We start from the raw sequence: 15058 nt of genomic DNA, 5'->3' as shown, positions 1-15058 counted from the left end.
TTTCTCCCTCGACGAGTTGCCCGTCTTTACACACCGACACACTAGACCGCACCAGACCACACCCAGACCAGGCCCCGGTCGACCCCGGCTGGCGCTGGCGTTGGCGTTGGCGCCGGCGCTGGCGTTAAAGCTTCCAGGTCTACTCCGTACCCCGTGCCAATTACAATTCACACAGAAGTGCTCCGTACGTAGTCTTCCAACTTCTGGCAAACCCGGACACTGTTGGGGCAGATGCTGACGCTGATGCTGGTGCTGACGAGGTGGCGATTTAGATTTGATGTGCCATCGTGAGTGGTTCCATGGGTCAATTTCGAAACACAGACAGACGCACGTCAATCCCTGGCTGCTGCTGCTGCATGCTGCAGCAAACCACTCTCAACTCTCTCGTACCTCCATGTCACAGCATCCGGTCAATTGTCATTGGCCAAGAGGTACCTCGACCCAAAGCCCTCCCGGATGAATGACCTGATCACCCTTGCGCCCCCAACCGCTTCCTGAATCCTCACACTAGAACTTGATTCTGACGCCTGTCTGGCGTGCCGTACCGTGCGCCCTCCCATGTATTCTCTCAGGGCTTTACGCAGTGGCAGACTGTTTGGACTGCCTGTGGGCCTCGTCAAAACAAGACGTGACGTGCGTAGTTACTCCGTGCGGAGGAGGGATAATGCAGGTCGACCCAAGGCCTCGCAGCCTGCGACATGCAGTCTGCTGCTGACCGTACTTGTCTATACATATATCATTGCGGAGCGCGGAGAGCGCCTACTTGTTGGTCTCGGGACATCCGCTCGTGGTACGTCGGCGCAGGCCCAACTAGACTTGTCATCATGAGCTAATAGACCGCGCACAGGCAGGACAACAACCTCGAATCTCCCGTAAGTAGAACTCTGTTTCGTCGAGACAACAACCTGGGCATGCATACATGCCTACATACATACTACATACATACACACACAACGCTCATACCTGTGGCGTGTCGTATCTTGGAGATAGTTCCAGATTGCACCCTCACTTTATCGATATATCATGTCCAGCCTGCTCCACGTCTCCCGATCTAGCCACTGGCCTGAAAGTATCTCTGGGAGTCTGGGGCACGGCCAACGGCTGGGTGAGACCATGCAGGGATGGCAGGTCAGCATTGAAAAGCGATCTGCATCGAGGCTGATGGCCCGCGACCGTCCCCAACCGGGGCCCGGCGGTTTCTTTCATCGCGTCATGTCAATGTGCCGGATTGTGAAGGGGCAAAACGCCCCTCGTATCTATATACCTGTCGCGCAGTATGTTGCCCAAGGCGCTTTGACCAAAGGCAGGGCCGTTTTTCCAACACCATTCTTCAGATAAACAGGACAGCGCTACAAAGCTTTGACACTGTGGATATCGGATAATTCTTCTCCATTGTTGCGTCCAAGAGGCCTGCACCCGAAGCGCTTGCAAGGTTCACGGCAAACTTTAAAAGTTGGCATTGTCGACCTCTATTCGGAGCACATGGACTCGTACAATCTCCGGACTCGACCGCCATCCTATGACATCCTGCAAAGCCGGGAGGAGCCCAAGCTCTAACTGAGTCAATCATTTCTGGTTTTCGGGCACACACCATCGGCCGTGGAAATGCTCAGACAGGCTACCTTCCGGAGCGAAAAGCACCCTTGGGCTCGATTCATGTGAGTAAATCAAGGGCGGCTTGTGGCCGGCCGTGCACAAGGCCAAAGCAAACACTCCTGTCCCGGCTAGGGTGAAAACATGAGGAGAGAATAAAGACAAAGAGCCGTGAGCCTGGCGCCGAGAATGGGAGAGTGTCTCATGCATGGTGATACTTGTACATCAAGTCGGATCTTGCCGTTCACACCCTTTAGTCGACATTCAATCCTGACCTGCTCAGCGGACCTGGCTTTCCTAGCCGTGCGCACATCTACTCGACTAGCTTTTGCAAGCCAACAAGCCCGAGCAGCCGACATGCCACGCATTTGCCGTAGCTGCGATGCCAATCGCCATCAGTGGCGTCACAGTTGTATTCCCAGTGGATTCTCCCATCGGCGGCGTTGGCACGCACCGGTTCTCGACCTCCCACTGCTGAACTCCATATCGAACCGCATTCGGCGGGCCATGAAACGGCCCTCGTCCCGAAGAGAATCTTGATTTCCAGGTCTTGACCACGAGTCGTGTTGGCGTGACGAAGGTCCCCTCTCCTCCCCGCACACCGTACAGGCTGACTCTCAAATCCAGCGAGCTCCCTCCATCGTAAATCAATGTCTGCGTCTCAACTCCCAGGCCAGCCGAGCGCTAGTAGCATGGATATTAATAGCAGCTGAGCCGGCGTCCGAAGCCAACGGACTGGACTGACTGGCAGCTCCAACTTCGGCTCCCGGCGGCCGGAATGCTAGGCGCCCATGTAACGACCCTACTTGGCGGGCGACTGCCGTCTTGGTTCGCCGTACGGCCAACTGGCCTTGAGGTCACTCGCCATGGCACGATGAATGAATAATATTCCCACGTCAGTAGAATATTGATTTGTCTACGCGGTCCTCGCACTCTGTCCTACCTCTTCCAGTCCCATGACGGCTCGAATAGCAAGGAACAACGCTTTGCCTGGCCCCCCGCCCGTAATCACTTCTTAAACGCTGCATTCCCAAGTCGTTCAATCTCCCGACCCTCCTGCGAGCCTTTCCCCGCCGCCTCGAGCAGTCGCTCCCAGGCCTCTAGGTTCCTGAGTCGAATTGCCTCTTCGGCCGCCTTGATCCTCATTCCACACTTCTCGTACATGGTGATGGACTGGCCCGGTTCCAGAGCCGTACATTTCGACACAAACACAGCCGCCAGTCGAGGGTTCCCCGCTTGAAGGGTGAGGTTGAAGAATGGCTGCATTGCAAAGTTCAACGTTAGCTCCCGTCGTCGCACAACACAGATTTGGGCCCGGCCTAAACACACCTCCCAGCCAATAGGGCTCTTCTTCGATTTCGAAATCTCTTCGACCTCGCTCCAGTCTCTTTTCGTGACCAATGCACGCAGGCTGCGAAGCAAAGAAACAAAACGTCATTAGTCAAGTGTTGCATCATCGCCGGCACAGGCAAAACGAAATCATCAGTATTCAGCATCCGTCAGTGATCAACGTACCGGATCCACCAGAAGACCTTCTCCGGAACTTTGAACTCGCTCTGGACCTTCTTCGCACGGCCGTTGTAGCCCAGTCGAATAAGCTTGAACATTGTCTCGTTGACGCTCAGTCCCGTAAAGGAATCAGTCAGGTCACGATCCAGAGATTCTTGCATCCGCAGCAAGGTCGTCGTCTCCTTCAACGCATACAGCTCCATCAGGTTCTCTTTGGAATCAGAAAGCAGCTTAGCCGCCAGCGCCAGCTTATCCGAAGCAGTGCGGGCGTCTGGCTGCTGCAGCGATTCGCGGATAAAGACATTGGCCCCGTCCGCTCGGCGGTCGTCTTGGTAGTACAAATCCTTGAGCACGCTGTTGTCGCCCTCGGCAATCGCCGATGCCTCTACCAATGCCGAGGCCGTTGGTCGAGAGTTGATCACGCGGAAGAAGGACGCAAGCGGCAGCTTCTTCTTCAAGTTAAGCAGCACAGACAGGATCAAGTCGCTGTCGCCACTTTCAATCGCTTTGTCCAGTGCAAGCTCATCCTCTTCCATGTCCAATAAGAGAGGTACTTGTCTTCCCCCTCGCGGTTCGTGATTCAGAAGTTCCGTTGCTAAGCGGCCACGGCCTTCATGATATGCTGCCCTCGCGATCTCCTCGAACGAGATTCCTGGTTTGCCGGACAGTCTCTCGACCACCAATCTGCAGATTGTATCGTCATCTTCGGCTCCGTTTCGCACCTTGGCAGATGCCCAATGTACATATATGCGATCCGTGGGCAATTTCAGGTAGGCGGCAATCTTCAACGCAAGAAGATAGTCGTGTCTTTGAAGAAGGCGTCGAATAATTTTCTCCGGCGTAAGACGATGATATTGTTCAAAAGACAGAGGCATCCCAACGTTGAAGTCACGTATTGCGTTCAAGACTCGTAGTGTCTCGCACATGTCAACAAAGTCATCGCTGTTGTAGATATCCAAGACTGACTTGCCGAACGAAGCTGCCTTCAAAAGCCGTTTTTGCCATTTGATGTTGAATTCCCGGCCGGCCGCGTTGACGCACGTGTCGACTGCTTCAGTAAGATTCGCACGGATGAGTTGAATGTAGTCGTCTGCTTTGGGCGATTGAAGTTCCAGTTGGCCAACAGCATCTAGGAGAATAGAGGCAGGGGACGATTCAGATGCAGGGCCAAAGACTTCCAGAGTATCCGCGGGTACTCTCTCCAGAAATTCGCAAAAGTCGTTTGTGATAAGTCGCGCACCATCATACTCTGTTGCCACGTCAGCGCCTTCTGACCAAATTATAAAGCGTGTTCGATTAGACGCGGAGCATACCGGAAATGACATGTATTCTGGTGCTATCGTAGATGTAAGACAATGATTGATCACCGGGACCAATTACATGTACCTCATCTTCCCACGCAATCAATGCATCTGTTCCACACCATTCGACGTATTTTGGTGGTGTTTGGGAGTCGGAATTATGTTCAAGGATCGGTTCTTGAAAGTCGCTGGTGATGACGCGGGAGGTCCCCGTCTTTGAATATAGGTTGACGTATCGACCATCGGGAGAGACGCTGATGTGGCTAAAGGGGCCACCATCAACGAGACGATCTTCACAATCTGTCGCATCCACCACATATACTGTGGAACCAATGCTCAGTAGAACCTCAACAGACCGGGACAAGGTGTGATCGGGGGATATGATTGCCCATGAATGGATCTCAGCCTCAGGTATGGCTGCCAAAAGCCTTGGACGTGGTTCGGCATACGAAGACACCGTTATCAATGTGTTGTTGGCCAGCAAGGCTACCAAGCCGCTGTCGTAAAACCTGTCAAGTCTGTGTCAGGCACTGGGAAGAAGGGAGTCCCCAAGGCAGCCCCTTACCGGCACGATTCGACACCATAGTTGTCTGCGCCATGGCCCAGAGAAAAATTACTGAAATCCCCTTGCAAATCATAGCATCGTACATCGCCGTCGGCGGTGACCACCAATAAAGACTCATCTTCTGACCAGCCCAGCCCTTTGATGCGGCTCTTATCCCAAGGAATGGAGCGGAGTTTCTTTCCCGCCAGGCTGTAGATGTCAATAGCAGGCTTCGTAGCTTTTCCGGGCTGATATAATTGCAACTTTGAGTCGTCACGCCATAAAGCTGAGTCATTGTTAGCAGGATATCAATAATAGGTGACGCCGCTGAGCTATAGGGCAGTCCTATCCCAAGCTTCGAGAATAATCCGGTGTTCCCCGAGCTCGGCAATCGCTTTCGTACCTAATGCGCCTGCATATGGGGCCCCAGCAACGAGGTGGTTGTCAAGATCTACATCCTCATCGAAGATCTCGGTGTACTGCTGGGTCTTGCGAAACCACTTATCCCCTACGCACTCCCAGTCTGCTCTTGCGTCAAGGGTGCCCATCATAAGTTGCGGTTCATTCTGGATCGCCTCACTTCATGCACATTCGCGGGCAAGACGGAGGGCGGGGATTCGGTGCCGAAGCTGCTGCGCTATGAAAACCGGGAGCCGTTGAACCCGACGTCAGAACGGCCTCATACGCGAGAGGCAGCTAGCCGAGTGCTCTGTGGTCGCGTCACCGGGGTTATTCCTCGGCTAAATGAGGACAGAACGCTTCTTGCCCCAAGCCGGCAGGCGTGGACTCCGGAAGGAGCTGCCCCGCCGTACTCCGTAGCTACGCATGATGAAAGCAGCCATCGAGCTTCCTGCACCTGACACCATACTAGTTCCTGGACCCTTCTTCCAATATGTCTAACTGGAAGAACGAGTATCTCTTATCGCTCAAGGATGTCGAGCTTCAGACCCCTGTGAATATGGATTTAGTCCAGACATGTCGGTTCACATCCAACCTAGCGCCCCTCACTCTCACTGGGCACCAGGCGATGGGCCGGCCTGCTAATCGCCTCAGCAGGCTCGCAAATGGCCGATCGAATATCCGCATTGGAAGCAGAGAAAGCTGCCTTGGAATTGCATGCCTCAAACGTAAATGTTGGGAGGCCGGCATTGGGATCGAAAGCTGGAGACGCTCCAGCTACAGACGATCCTGGCGTGGCTCAACTTCGAGTTGACCTTGCCGAATCTCTCCGGTCCAAGGGAGTGGCGGAGACTCGGCTACGGACGGCAGAGGAGGAGCTGGCCAAACTGCGAAACAAGTTGAAGGATGATGCACGATCCATCAGAGACCTTACTGCTGAGAGGCTCGTGCTCACGACAAGGCTGAAGGATCGCGAGCATGAGATACGAGAGAAACGAAAGCTACTCGAGGTATGGCGATGCAGACCCAGCAGTCTGTCAGGCTGACTTGCCGAGTTCCACAGTATTGACTCTTTGTCCAGCAGGTACAGGATGAAATGATTACGTTGAATCTTCAAATGTCAGTGGCCGAAAAAGAAAGAGACAAGGTGAAGAAGGAAAATAAAGAACTTGTTGACCGGTGGATGAAGCGCATGGCGCAAGAGGCTGAGGCAATGAACCTTGCCAACGAACCGATATTTGACAAATAGGCCACGTCCCGGCTGTACTACAACCATTCGAGCCAGCCTTTAAGCCGTCGAGGGAGAAATACTACCGCCCATATCGCGCTGTATCGTTGGTATGTATTCTATGCAAGCTCTTCGTCACTCCAACGAACCCAAAGCAGCGTGCAGCAGCTATTGTATATGCGTATGCCTATGCAGAAATCCTCCTTGTCCAAATCTCGCTCGGCTTTCACCGCTGACCATATGAATGCTTTCTAGTGCTACTACTTGCGTGTGGAGATGAAATATGGTCCACCAGCATTCGTCCAACTAACAAAGCCCTCGGGATATATACACTCCTCCACATCAAGAATGGTGCTACCGACGTCATTGATGTTGTGGCTACTCTTGAAGTCGGCCACGAAGGACCTGAGCGAAATGATCTTGCAGCCCGATTTCAAGTCCAAGAACATGCGCACCAAGTCGTCGTTCAACTGAGACGTAAAGGCCTTGTTGTTGACGAGTACAACATCGGCTCGCTTCAGGGCTTCGTGTATGGCGGCATTTTTACGAAAATCACCTCTCTCTAGGTGAACCTTACCAGGCTTGATCCCCCACAGCATACATCGGGCCTCGAACTCTTTGATCTGAGCATCGGCTAGGTTGCAGGCATTTTCCATCATTTCGCAACCCCAGCTTTCACATCCGATTTCCAGTGCAGCCTGTAGGCAGACGTTTCCGACTCCGGACCCCAAGTCGACAAAAACTTGGTCCGACGTCATTTTGGTCTGTTCAACTAGAAGCTTTGATATGAACGGGTGCAGGAGTTCTCCGTAGACATAGTCGGTGCCATTTTCATATTTCGACAGCAGTTCGACTTTGGGAGCGACGGTCCGATCATAGACTTGGTCTAGAATAAAAGCCACAAATTGTCGTGGGAGTTCGTGCATCTGATCAAGGTTTTTGGCAATGATGCCGTCCTCGACCATTGCTAGCAGAGTCTTGTTGTACTCGTGAAGCGCAGCTTTGAAGCCGGACAAATCTTGGATATTCCGATTTGACGCCTTTTCCAGACGTCGAATAAGACCGGTATTGTGATTGGTGAATGGTTCGGCTTCCTCTTCGGTGAGATAGGTTTCGGCGACATGGCGAACGATTCTTACGCTAGCCTCAACGGCGTCTATCTTGTCCTTCCCCCAGACCAGCTCAAACCTAGAAGAACCGATCAGTCGTATGACTCTTACGGGGAACGGGAGTGGCTGAGGAGACAAGCGAGATGGGAGGGTGTACTTTTCTCTGGGCTGCAGGCTGGGGTACTGCAACTCTATGGCAACATCCTCCTTCTGCGCACCCATGACAGGGACGCATTTCTCTTCCAGCGAGGCAACCTCGACAGCGTGGACGAATTTCAGATTGTCGTTGCGTCCCTCGAAAGCGCGAAAGTTTCTCAGGTTGCGGTTGGAATCTAGATACTTATCCTCGGAGGTGGCTCTGCGATGCCTCTTGCGGGTATCCAAGTCCATCCAGCCATCGTCCTCGGCGTCGCTGTCCTTGTCGAACCTTATACGCTCACTGGCGGGGGAAAGCCCCGTTGAGGAGACAGTGCCAGACTTGCGTTTCCGATCAAGGCGCTTTTCGTCAGACGATGAAGGATAGGGCGAGTGACTGGTGTGGCGGACCGACGGGGGTTTCGGCGAGGGACGATGAGCGGGTGACGAGCACGACGAGGAGGCTCCAGCAGAGGCCGGGCCGGGGCGAGGTTTCGGCCTGGGTTTGCTCGGAGCCGGGGCACGTTCGACAACAACCTTTTCGATCCTGATCTTGGGCGGATCAACCTTGAACTTGTTGCCCTTGCCGCCGAGGAGAGGCATAGCGACGGGGCGGGAAGTAGATTAAACAAGCAGAAGTCGGGGGCGGAAGTACTGTGGGAGAAATTTGCGAGCCGACGGGACGAGTCAGACAAGCTCTTTGGCGGTGGTGGCGGTTCGCGACAGGTTCTGGTGTGTCTTGTGCCTTGTGCCTCGTGTCTCTCATGCACTGAGCCAGGTCAAGCCTCGTCGCAGACGACCAGCGACGACGGCGGGCAGCCGTGGGGTGGTTGGGGGCGTAAGAAGCGTAAAAAAAAAAAAAAATTATAAGAGAAAAAAGCGGAGACGAGTAGATGATGGAAATAGAACAGAACAGAAACAAAGACAATATTCCGTCCAGACTGCTATGCAAAAGACAATGCGCGATAGTGGAAAAGTGTCGAAGTTGTGCGGCGACGAAGAAGTAACTTAGGTGGTTCGGCGTTTGAGGGCGATTGTCTTGCGTGTCTCTGATTGTGCGGGCGTCTGTGCGCCTGGGTACCTGGGTACGTACCTGGGTACCTAGGTACTTGTATAGGGGCGCTGTGCGCGGGGATTGGCTGGGACGAGGAAAGGAGGGGGGCCGCATGCACTTAAGTAAGAAGTTGAATACACAACCAACAGCAAATACATACACCAAGTCGGCAATGGAGTACTTTCACGCAGATTTTACTCGGTACTTGAGTACAAGCGTACGCAATCCTCGGTACATGCGCCATGCACGCGCGCGGCACCAGACGTTGCACGCATCTCATATCTCATGCACTCCATCTATCCATCCTGGCCGTTTTGCTGCTTGCACCGTGTCAAGGTCAGCACAGCACTCCGTTGGCTCGTCGGCTGCGAAGACTGATTAAATCACTGATCCTTGTGTCTCCACGGACCGAGGCCATGTCAGTCAAGCAAGTGGTCATCTGAGACAAAAAGGTTCAGCAGCGGAAAGGAGGCTGAATCCAGCCATTAAACATGGCGGCCTGTGCCGACGTCGGTTTGGATGTGCGACAGGGCGTGACTCAGTTGGCGAGCAAGAAAAGGGGAAATGGCACGGGAAAGAGAGAAGGGAGAAAAGGGACACCGTATCCTCAATATCGTCTCAGATTTCAACCATACAAGATGACGCCCTAAAGCGCGGGAGGACAAAAAATCTCCCCCGGAAAGGCTCGAACTTTCAACCTCCTGATTAACAGTCAGACGCGCTAGCCAATTGCGCCACGGAGGATAGATACTTGATGTCAAGGATTGACTTTAATTGTACTTATATGGGTAGACTGAAAGCGATCTAATGGTCGTGGTCAAAATCTTCGTCCCTGGGTACTGCCTTTTCAACAATAGTTTTTCTTTTGGTGCACCTTTGAGAAAACGGTATTGCAATTCCAACCTTCCAAGAAGACGCCGGAGATGGCTGCCAACGTCTGCTTGGGCAACACACCAGCCGGTGCTGCCCTCAATGACGGGTCAACTCTCGCGTATTGGTCCAGAACGAGGCGTCTTGTTGTGTGACACGACGTTTGGGTTAGTTGACTACATGATATGAATAGCAAGCATGGATGCGTGATCAGAATGGCATTTGCCAAGATGAAAAGGACAACCGACGGCTGGCGAAATAAGTGCCAGAGGAATCGATCAGCGGCCTACCCTGTAGGCATGCAACTTGTTGAGTTGACAAAAGAGAAAGAAAAAGAAAACACGGGAGGAACTGCCTGGACCAAAAACTTTGGTTGCGTAGAGACAGACCTCTTCCAGGATTGGGAATGCTACGAACTTTTGCTGAAAAAACTTTACATGATGCACATTTTGTACTGCGAAGTTGCAAAGCATGATTTTGGGCACCCCAGTTCTTGCCAAATGCAAGAAGATCTTTCTGCAATGAGCTCAGTCGTGACTCGTCATGATGAATCTTTGAGCGGCCAAAATTTGGTCGCGGACTTAGAGTGCGATAAGGGCCGAAGAAGCAGCAATTCCTCCGTGGCGCAATTGGCTAGCGCGTCTGACTGTTAATCAGGAGGTTGAAAGTTCGAGCCTTTCCGGGGGAGACGTTTTTTTTTACGTCTTCGGTTGCTCCTTTGAGCATCACCAGTGTGTGTTGTATCGTTTGCTCACTATTCAAGGTGTTTCTAAGCAGCGCTTCATGGCAACCTGTTTTTCGTCGTCCCGCAAGGCGGATATGCTTGGCTGCTGAAAATCTCCGTCGTCGCATATGTTTCTCGTTTGCGAGCCAACGCGTCTAGACACGGATCCAACATGAGATCACACGAACACGAAGTGAGCCAAAGATAGCTGGAGTTATAACCGTCTCGCCACTCTCCAGGTGGACAAGAATGAAAAAACAACAGCCAGGCATTATAATGCCCGCTGGACAGCCGCAAGACAACGAGGATGAGGTCCCTGTCCAAGACCGCGTCATATCTGATCTGGCGGGTTACTCTCCCCGCCATCGATCCTTGCAATTAACTCTGATGCCGAGCCGGTTCTCAATACCCGGGGTCCATGGTTGTCTTTTAAAGAATAATGAAAATCCTGCAAGAACAAAGACACGCTTTCGTCTGTCCACTTGCCTCTCTCGGCCGTAGAGACGACACGCAGCGCTATGTGGAATAATCTACTTTTTTCTTTCCCCGACACAGCCGGTGGCACTCAGAGGGTAATTTCACTGTCGTCCACGCTATCAAGCGGGTCGACCCGAATGTTGAGGTCCATGGCGGCAGCAGTACCGCCTGCGCGCAACTCACGAGCCAGAGCGTCGCGGCTGGGAAGAGGCGCTCGGGTTAAAGGGCGCAGTGGTATTTCCACATCGCTGAGACCGGTGACGGCATCAATGTTTCAAAAGAGGTCCCCCTAGCCAAAGAAGATATAATATCATTAATCCATTGGAGAGCCTTGTGCTGCCACATGCTTTGAAGCTATGGCGAACTGGGCACTATGGAACAAGACAGCCCCAAGACGCCCAGTGGATTCGAATCTGTTTTCTGTTTCACTGTCGGCGGAAGGAGAACAAAAGGGCTGCGGAGTTCCATGACGAATATGACTAGCTGTGTATGTATGTCCTATACGTGACTGTGAAGGGGGCAAAATGCCGGTGGCAGTACCGAACGTTGCTCCGGTCTTGAATTCTTTGAGCCGCGCCAGATTATTTATCTGACCGAGACAGACGTGAGAATGTATGGTGGCAAGGGCGACGGCCGTGAAAAAGATGTATGAGTATCCGGTGCCGATGGTTATCTGCACACCGAGAAACATGGAATGATGAAAGGACAAGGGGGAAAATCTGCTCGCGCGACAGGCACATCTGTCTGGTACGACATGACCTCCCGGTTTCAAGATCAGGACGGACGACGACTTGGGCACGACTTGAGCCTTTTCGTTGCTCCTGAGCTTATATCGTGTGTGTGCTGCGTCGGCGGCTTTACGCATACAAGGACGGAAATGTGTAGAGGGCGTGTCCAACTACCGCTTTGCTCGTCGTACAAGAAAAAAACCGGGTGTCCCCTTGTTTGATGATATATTTTGGTGTCTTGTTACTGTCACCGTGGCACTGACCTTTCTATTGGGGGCCTCGTACAAGTCCTTGCCGTTTGGGATGCTTGTCCATGTCTTTATTTTATACTCACTGCTAGAAACTTGTAAGCATCTGATGGTGTTGACACGAAGCAACTTGATGATGCGCTTTCCGGACTCATGTTGACGTGGCATTGACTACTATTCGCCGCGTGGAGCTCGTCCAAACTGGTGCGCAACTTATTCGGCCATACAGACCTTGACAGGTTTATTTCTAGGCCGTGAGAAATGCTTGGCTGACACGGGCGCATTCGCAAGCTACCCAGGTACTACTCTGCCGATACTTGCAGATCACTCCAGACTCTGGGCATGGAACTACCAGTTGGAGGGGGATTGCCACGATCGGGACGGTTTTGCGTGCTTGGCAAAGAAGGCAGGATAGATGCACAAAACCAGTCCAGCCAGCCAATTGTCTACCAGTCAACCAGTCCTGACCGTCCGTCGTCGCGTGAGTGAGGGGATCCTGTTTTCAATATTGGCGTCTCCATCCATCGGGCGCCACCCGCCGTTTAATCCTCTGGTTATCGCTTCCTCGGATCAATTGACGGGACGCGAGGATCCTGAGCCGGCTCCAGCGTGGCCTGTAGCCCGTCTTTCATCAGCTCCTTGAGCCGCGTTGCGTCTTGAGCCGGCGGAGACGGGGGCTTTCGGCCAACTCGCCGTGATGGGATGGAGATGCGGGGCCCCGATACGATCGCTTGGGCACTGCAAGTACTACTCTGCATTAGTATTGAAATGAGAAGAAATTTCAAGAATAAAAATAAGAATGAGAAAAAAAAACGTCTAGGCGAGATCAGGCAGAACCAGCCGCTTCGTTGGACAAAGGGCGGGTTTTCCCCCCATTTTTGCCATCAAATTGTCCCCCCCCCTCCGCTCCAAGCTCGATTTTGTTGAGTCTCGCCATGGCCTGCCAGATAAAGGCGTCACCTGCAGTGCCTGCCTGTCTGTCTGAGCCACGGAGCTTGACGATAGGTAACTGGGTACGGCGCGTTATACCATACTGATGCACTAAGTAGTATATGCCTCGATCGGCACGCCTCCAAGCCATGGCGTCTCTGACGTAGATTAGCGATCCGGCTGCCAAGCGAGAAGGTCCCAGATATACGGACCGAATAAGGGTATGTACTTGTCGCTGTGGTGGATGTTCCTTCCATGGAGGCGTGGTATTACTCTGCGGCTTCGAGCTGTGATGGACGCAGCAGCCGGGACTCCGTCGGTTCATTACCCACGCAGCGCGGTTCGCAATGAATAATCACGATACTAATAATAACTCAGTGCGTCGATGTCGGAACCATGGGAGTATTGTATTGTTTCGCATCGCATCGTATCGTAGGGCCAGGGCTGGCTGGCCGAGCGGACATCTTGGCAAAGCAGACATGGTTGCTTTGAGGCCAGCGGCGGCCAACTTGTCGCCTTGCGGGCCGTTTGTAATATCCCATCGGGCAATTTCGAGTGCAGTTGGTTGTTTGCAATCATGCACGAGCCGAGACGTGGGGCTCCGTCAAGTTCGTTGGTTTCCAACGTACGGAGTAGGGACTACCAAATTTCATACTTACGTAATCGAGTTGACGGTTTCCTCCCCCACACAACTAGCCCACGTATTTAGACCCAAGACCCTTGGAGGAATAACACCCTGGGGACGTGAAATGGCATGATTTTCGACACCCATGGCGCCGGCACATGCTCTGCACGCACCAGACCGACGGTAAATTGACAAAGTACAGCTGGTCGTTGGATATAACCAGAGCCAGGCTCGCCCTCGCTCTTTGTCCTGCGACTCTTGTTGTTTTTCCAACCGCATCCAACAAGCGTCTCCGCTGTTGCCATGATTTGTTTTCGTCGCCGCCCGACGTGAATTCCTCCAACAACCCTCGAACCAGACACACTCGTCGGAGGACCTCCATCCAACCTCAGCTGCTGTCCCCGACCAAACGCAGTCACATCAACGCCTTGAGGAAAGCCCTCATCCCCCAACTTACTCCCTCTGCTCTGCCCTCTTCCCAAGAAAGGGTTCGTTACCGTCCAACCAAGACACAACCAATATGCCGTTCAGAGAATGGGCCACGTCCCTCAAATCCTCCCGCAGATGCTCGCTCGACACTTCCACGCGCCGCATCTCTGAAACCTCCCTTTCCAACATGGACGTCAACGACAGCGAGCACACCCTCGTCGATACCCTCGAGGTACAAGACCTGTATCTTTATGGCGATGGCGACCACCACCAGGAGCGCCGCTCGCTCTCTGCCCACTCGTCCACCGCCTCACATGGCCCACGGCCTCAGTCCAACAGCCAGACCAAGGATACGGGCTGCATCGAAAGGCGCGTAGATTATTTCGTCGTCGAAGATGATCGATACGCCGTCCGTTTCGGCAACTACACGGGCATATGGGCCGGCAACGCTGGCGGTTCCGTGCCGCAGACGAGAAGTCGCTACTTTGGAGACCATATCCACCAGCACGCTTATCATACAAATAAGGGCTGAAATCTTGCCTCTTTACAATTTACCTGCACGCAAAAACTTGCCCTCCCTCCCCCTCTTTTTTTTTTTTCTTTTTTCAGAGGTCAGATTTTACACGCCGTCGGGACAAGCACAGAGTTCAACTGTTCTTGAAAGGCTGGTCATTATGATAATCCTTGGCGTTCTTTTTTATCCTTCTGTTTTCTTGGTCTTGGTCGGCCATGCCTTGCTGCATAAGCCCCTACTAGACCTGGATGTTATGACCGTGTTTCTGGATTCCTTGTTTCTTTTCTTTTCATTTACAGAGGTCAATGTTTCTTTTTACGAAGCATCTATATCAGCGTGGCGTCTGCTTGGTTTGTAGAATGATGATGATACAAAAAAATTCTCTTTCCCTGATCCGAGACCCCCTTGTTCAAACTGTCCACACGCTCGGATCTCCATGCCGGGTACGTGTCTTGGCGAATCGAAAGGGGGCTGTGTGCCTGAAAGTATGATGGTTGCTCGATCGGTCTGACTGTGATATCAAGAGCCGATTTGTACATTCATTACACGTGTTGCGCGCGCCTTTGGCAGCGTCCTTCGGGAGCCGAGGTATGACCAAACGAGAGAGGACCCAGTTACGAGCATAATGCCCGACAGGAATG

The 15058-nt window shown here is 52.8% G+C and overlaps 4 protein-coding genes across 4 annotated transcripts; 2 read left to right on the top strand and 2 right to left on the bottom strand.

Annotated features, from left to right (window-relative positions):
* Window positions 1-2601: 2601 nt before the first annotated feature.
* Window positions 2602-5495, bottom strand: MAM_04625 (Vacuolar protein sorting-associated protein 16; the record flags this gene model as incomplete). Its single annotated transcript, XM_040823423.1, has 6 exons — window positions 2602-2853; window positions 2923-3004; window positions 3109-4351; window positions 4416-4912; window positions 4969-5233; window positions 5351-5495. 6 exons carry the CDS (start codon window positions 5493-5495, stop codon window positions 2602-2604), a joined length of 2484 nt encoding a protein of 827 aa, XP_040678676.1.
* A 344-nt stretch (window positions 5496-5839) lies between these two features.
* MAM_04624 (Autophagy-related protein 16) lies at window positions 5840-6595 on the top strand (the record flags this gene model as incomplete). Its single annotated transcript, XM_040823422.1, has 3 exons — window positions 5840-5924; window positions 6004-6356; window positions 6428-6595. 3 exons carry the CDS (start codon window positions 5840-5842, stop codon window positions 6593-6595), a joined length of 606 nt encoding a protein of 201 aa, XP_040678675.1.
* Window positions 6596-6834: 239 nt separating this feature from the next.
* On the bottom strand, window positions 6835-8421 carry MAM_04623 (Histone methylation DOT1; the record flags this gene model as incomplete). The annotated part of the gene is made up of 1 exon (XM_040823421.1): window positions 6835-8421. One exon carries the CDS (start codon window positions 8419-8421, stop codon window positions 6835-6837), a length of 1587 nt encoding a protein of 528 aa, XP_040678674.1.
* A 5573-nt stretch (window positions 8422-13994) lies between these two features.
* On the top strand, window positions 13995-14435 carry MAM_04622 (uncharacterized protein; the record flags this gene model as incomplete). Its single annotated transcript, XM_040823420.1, has 1 exon — window positions 13995-14435. One exon carries the CDS (start codon window positions 13995-13997, stop codon window positions 14433-14435), a length of 441 nt encoding a protein of 146 aa, XP_040678673.1.
* Window positions 14436-15058: the final 623 nt, after the last annotated feature.

The sequence above is a fragment of the Metarhizium album genome, assembly GCF_000804445.1.
Source record: "Metarhizium album ARSEF 1941 chromosome Unknown scaffold_10, whole genome shotgun sequence".
NCBI lineage: Eukaryota > Fungi > Ascomycota > Sordariomycetes > Hypocreales > Clavicipitaceae > Metarhizium > Metarhizium album.
This window is presented reverse-complemented; position numbering and strand designations above follow the sequence as displayed.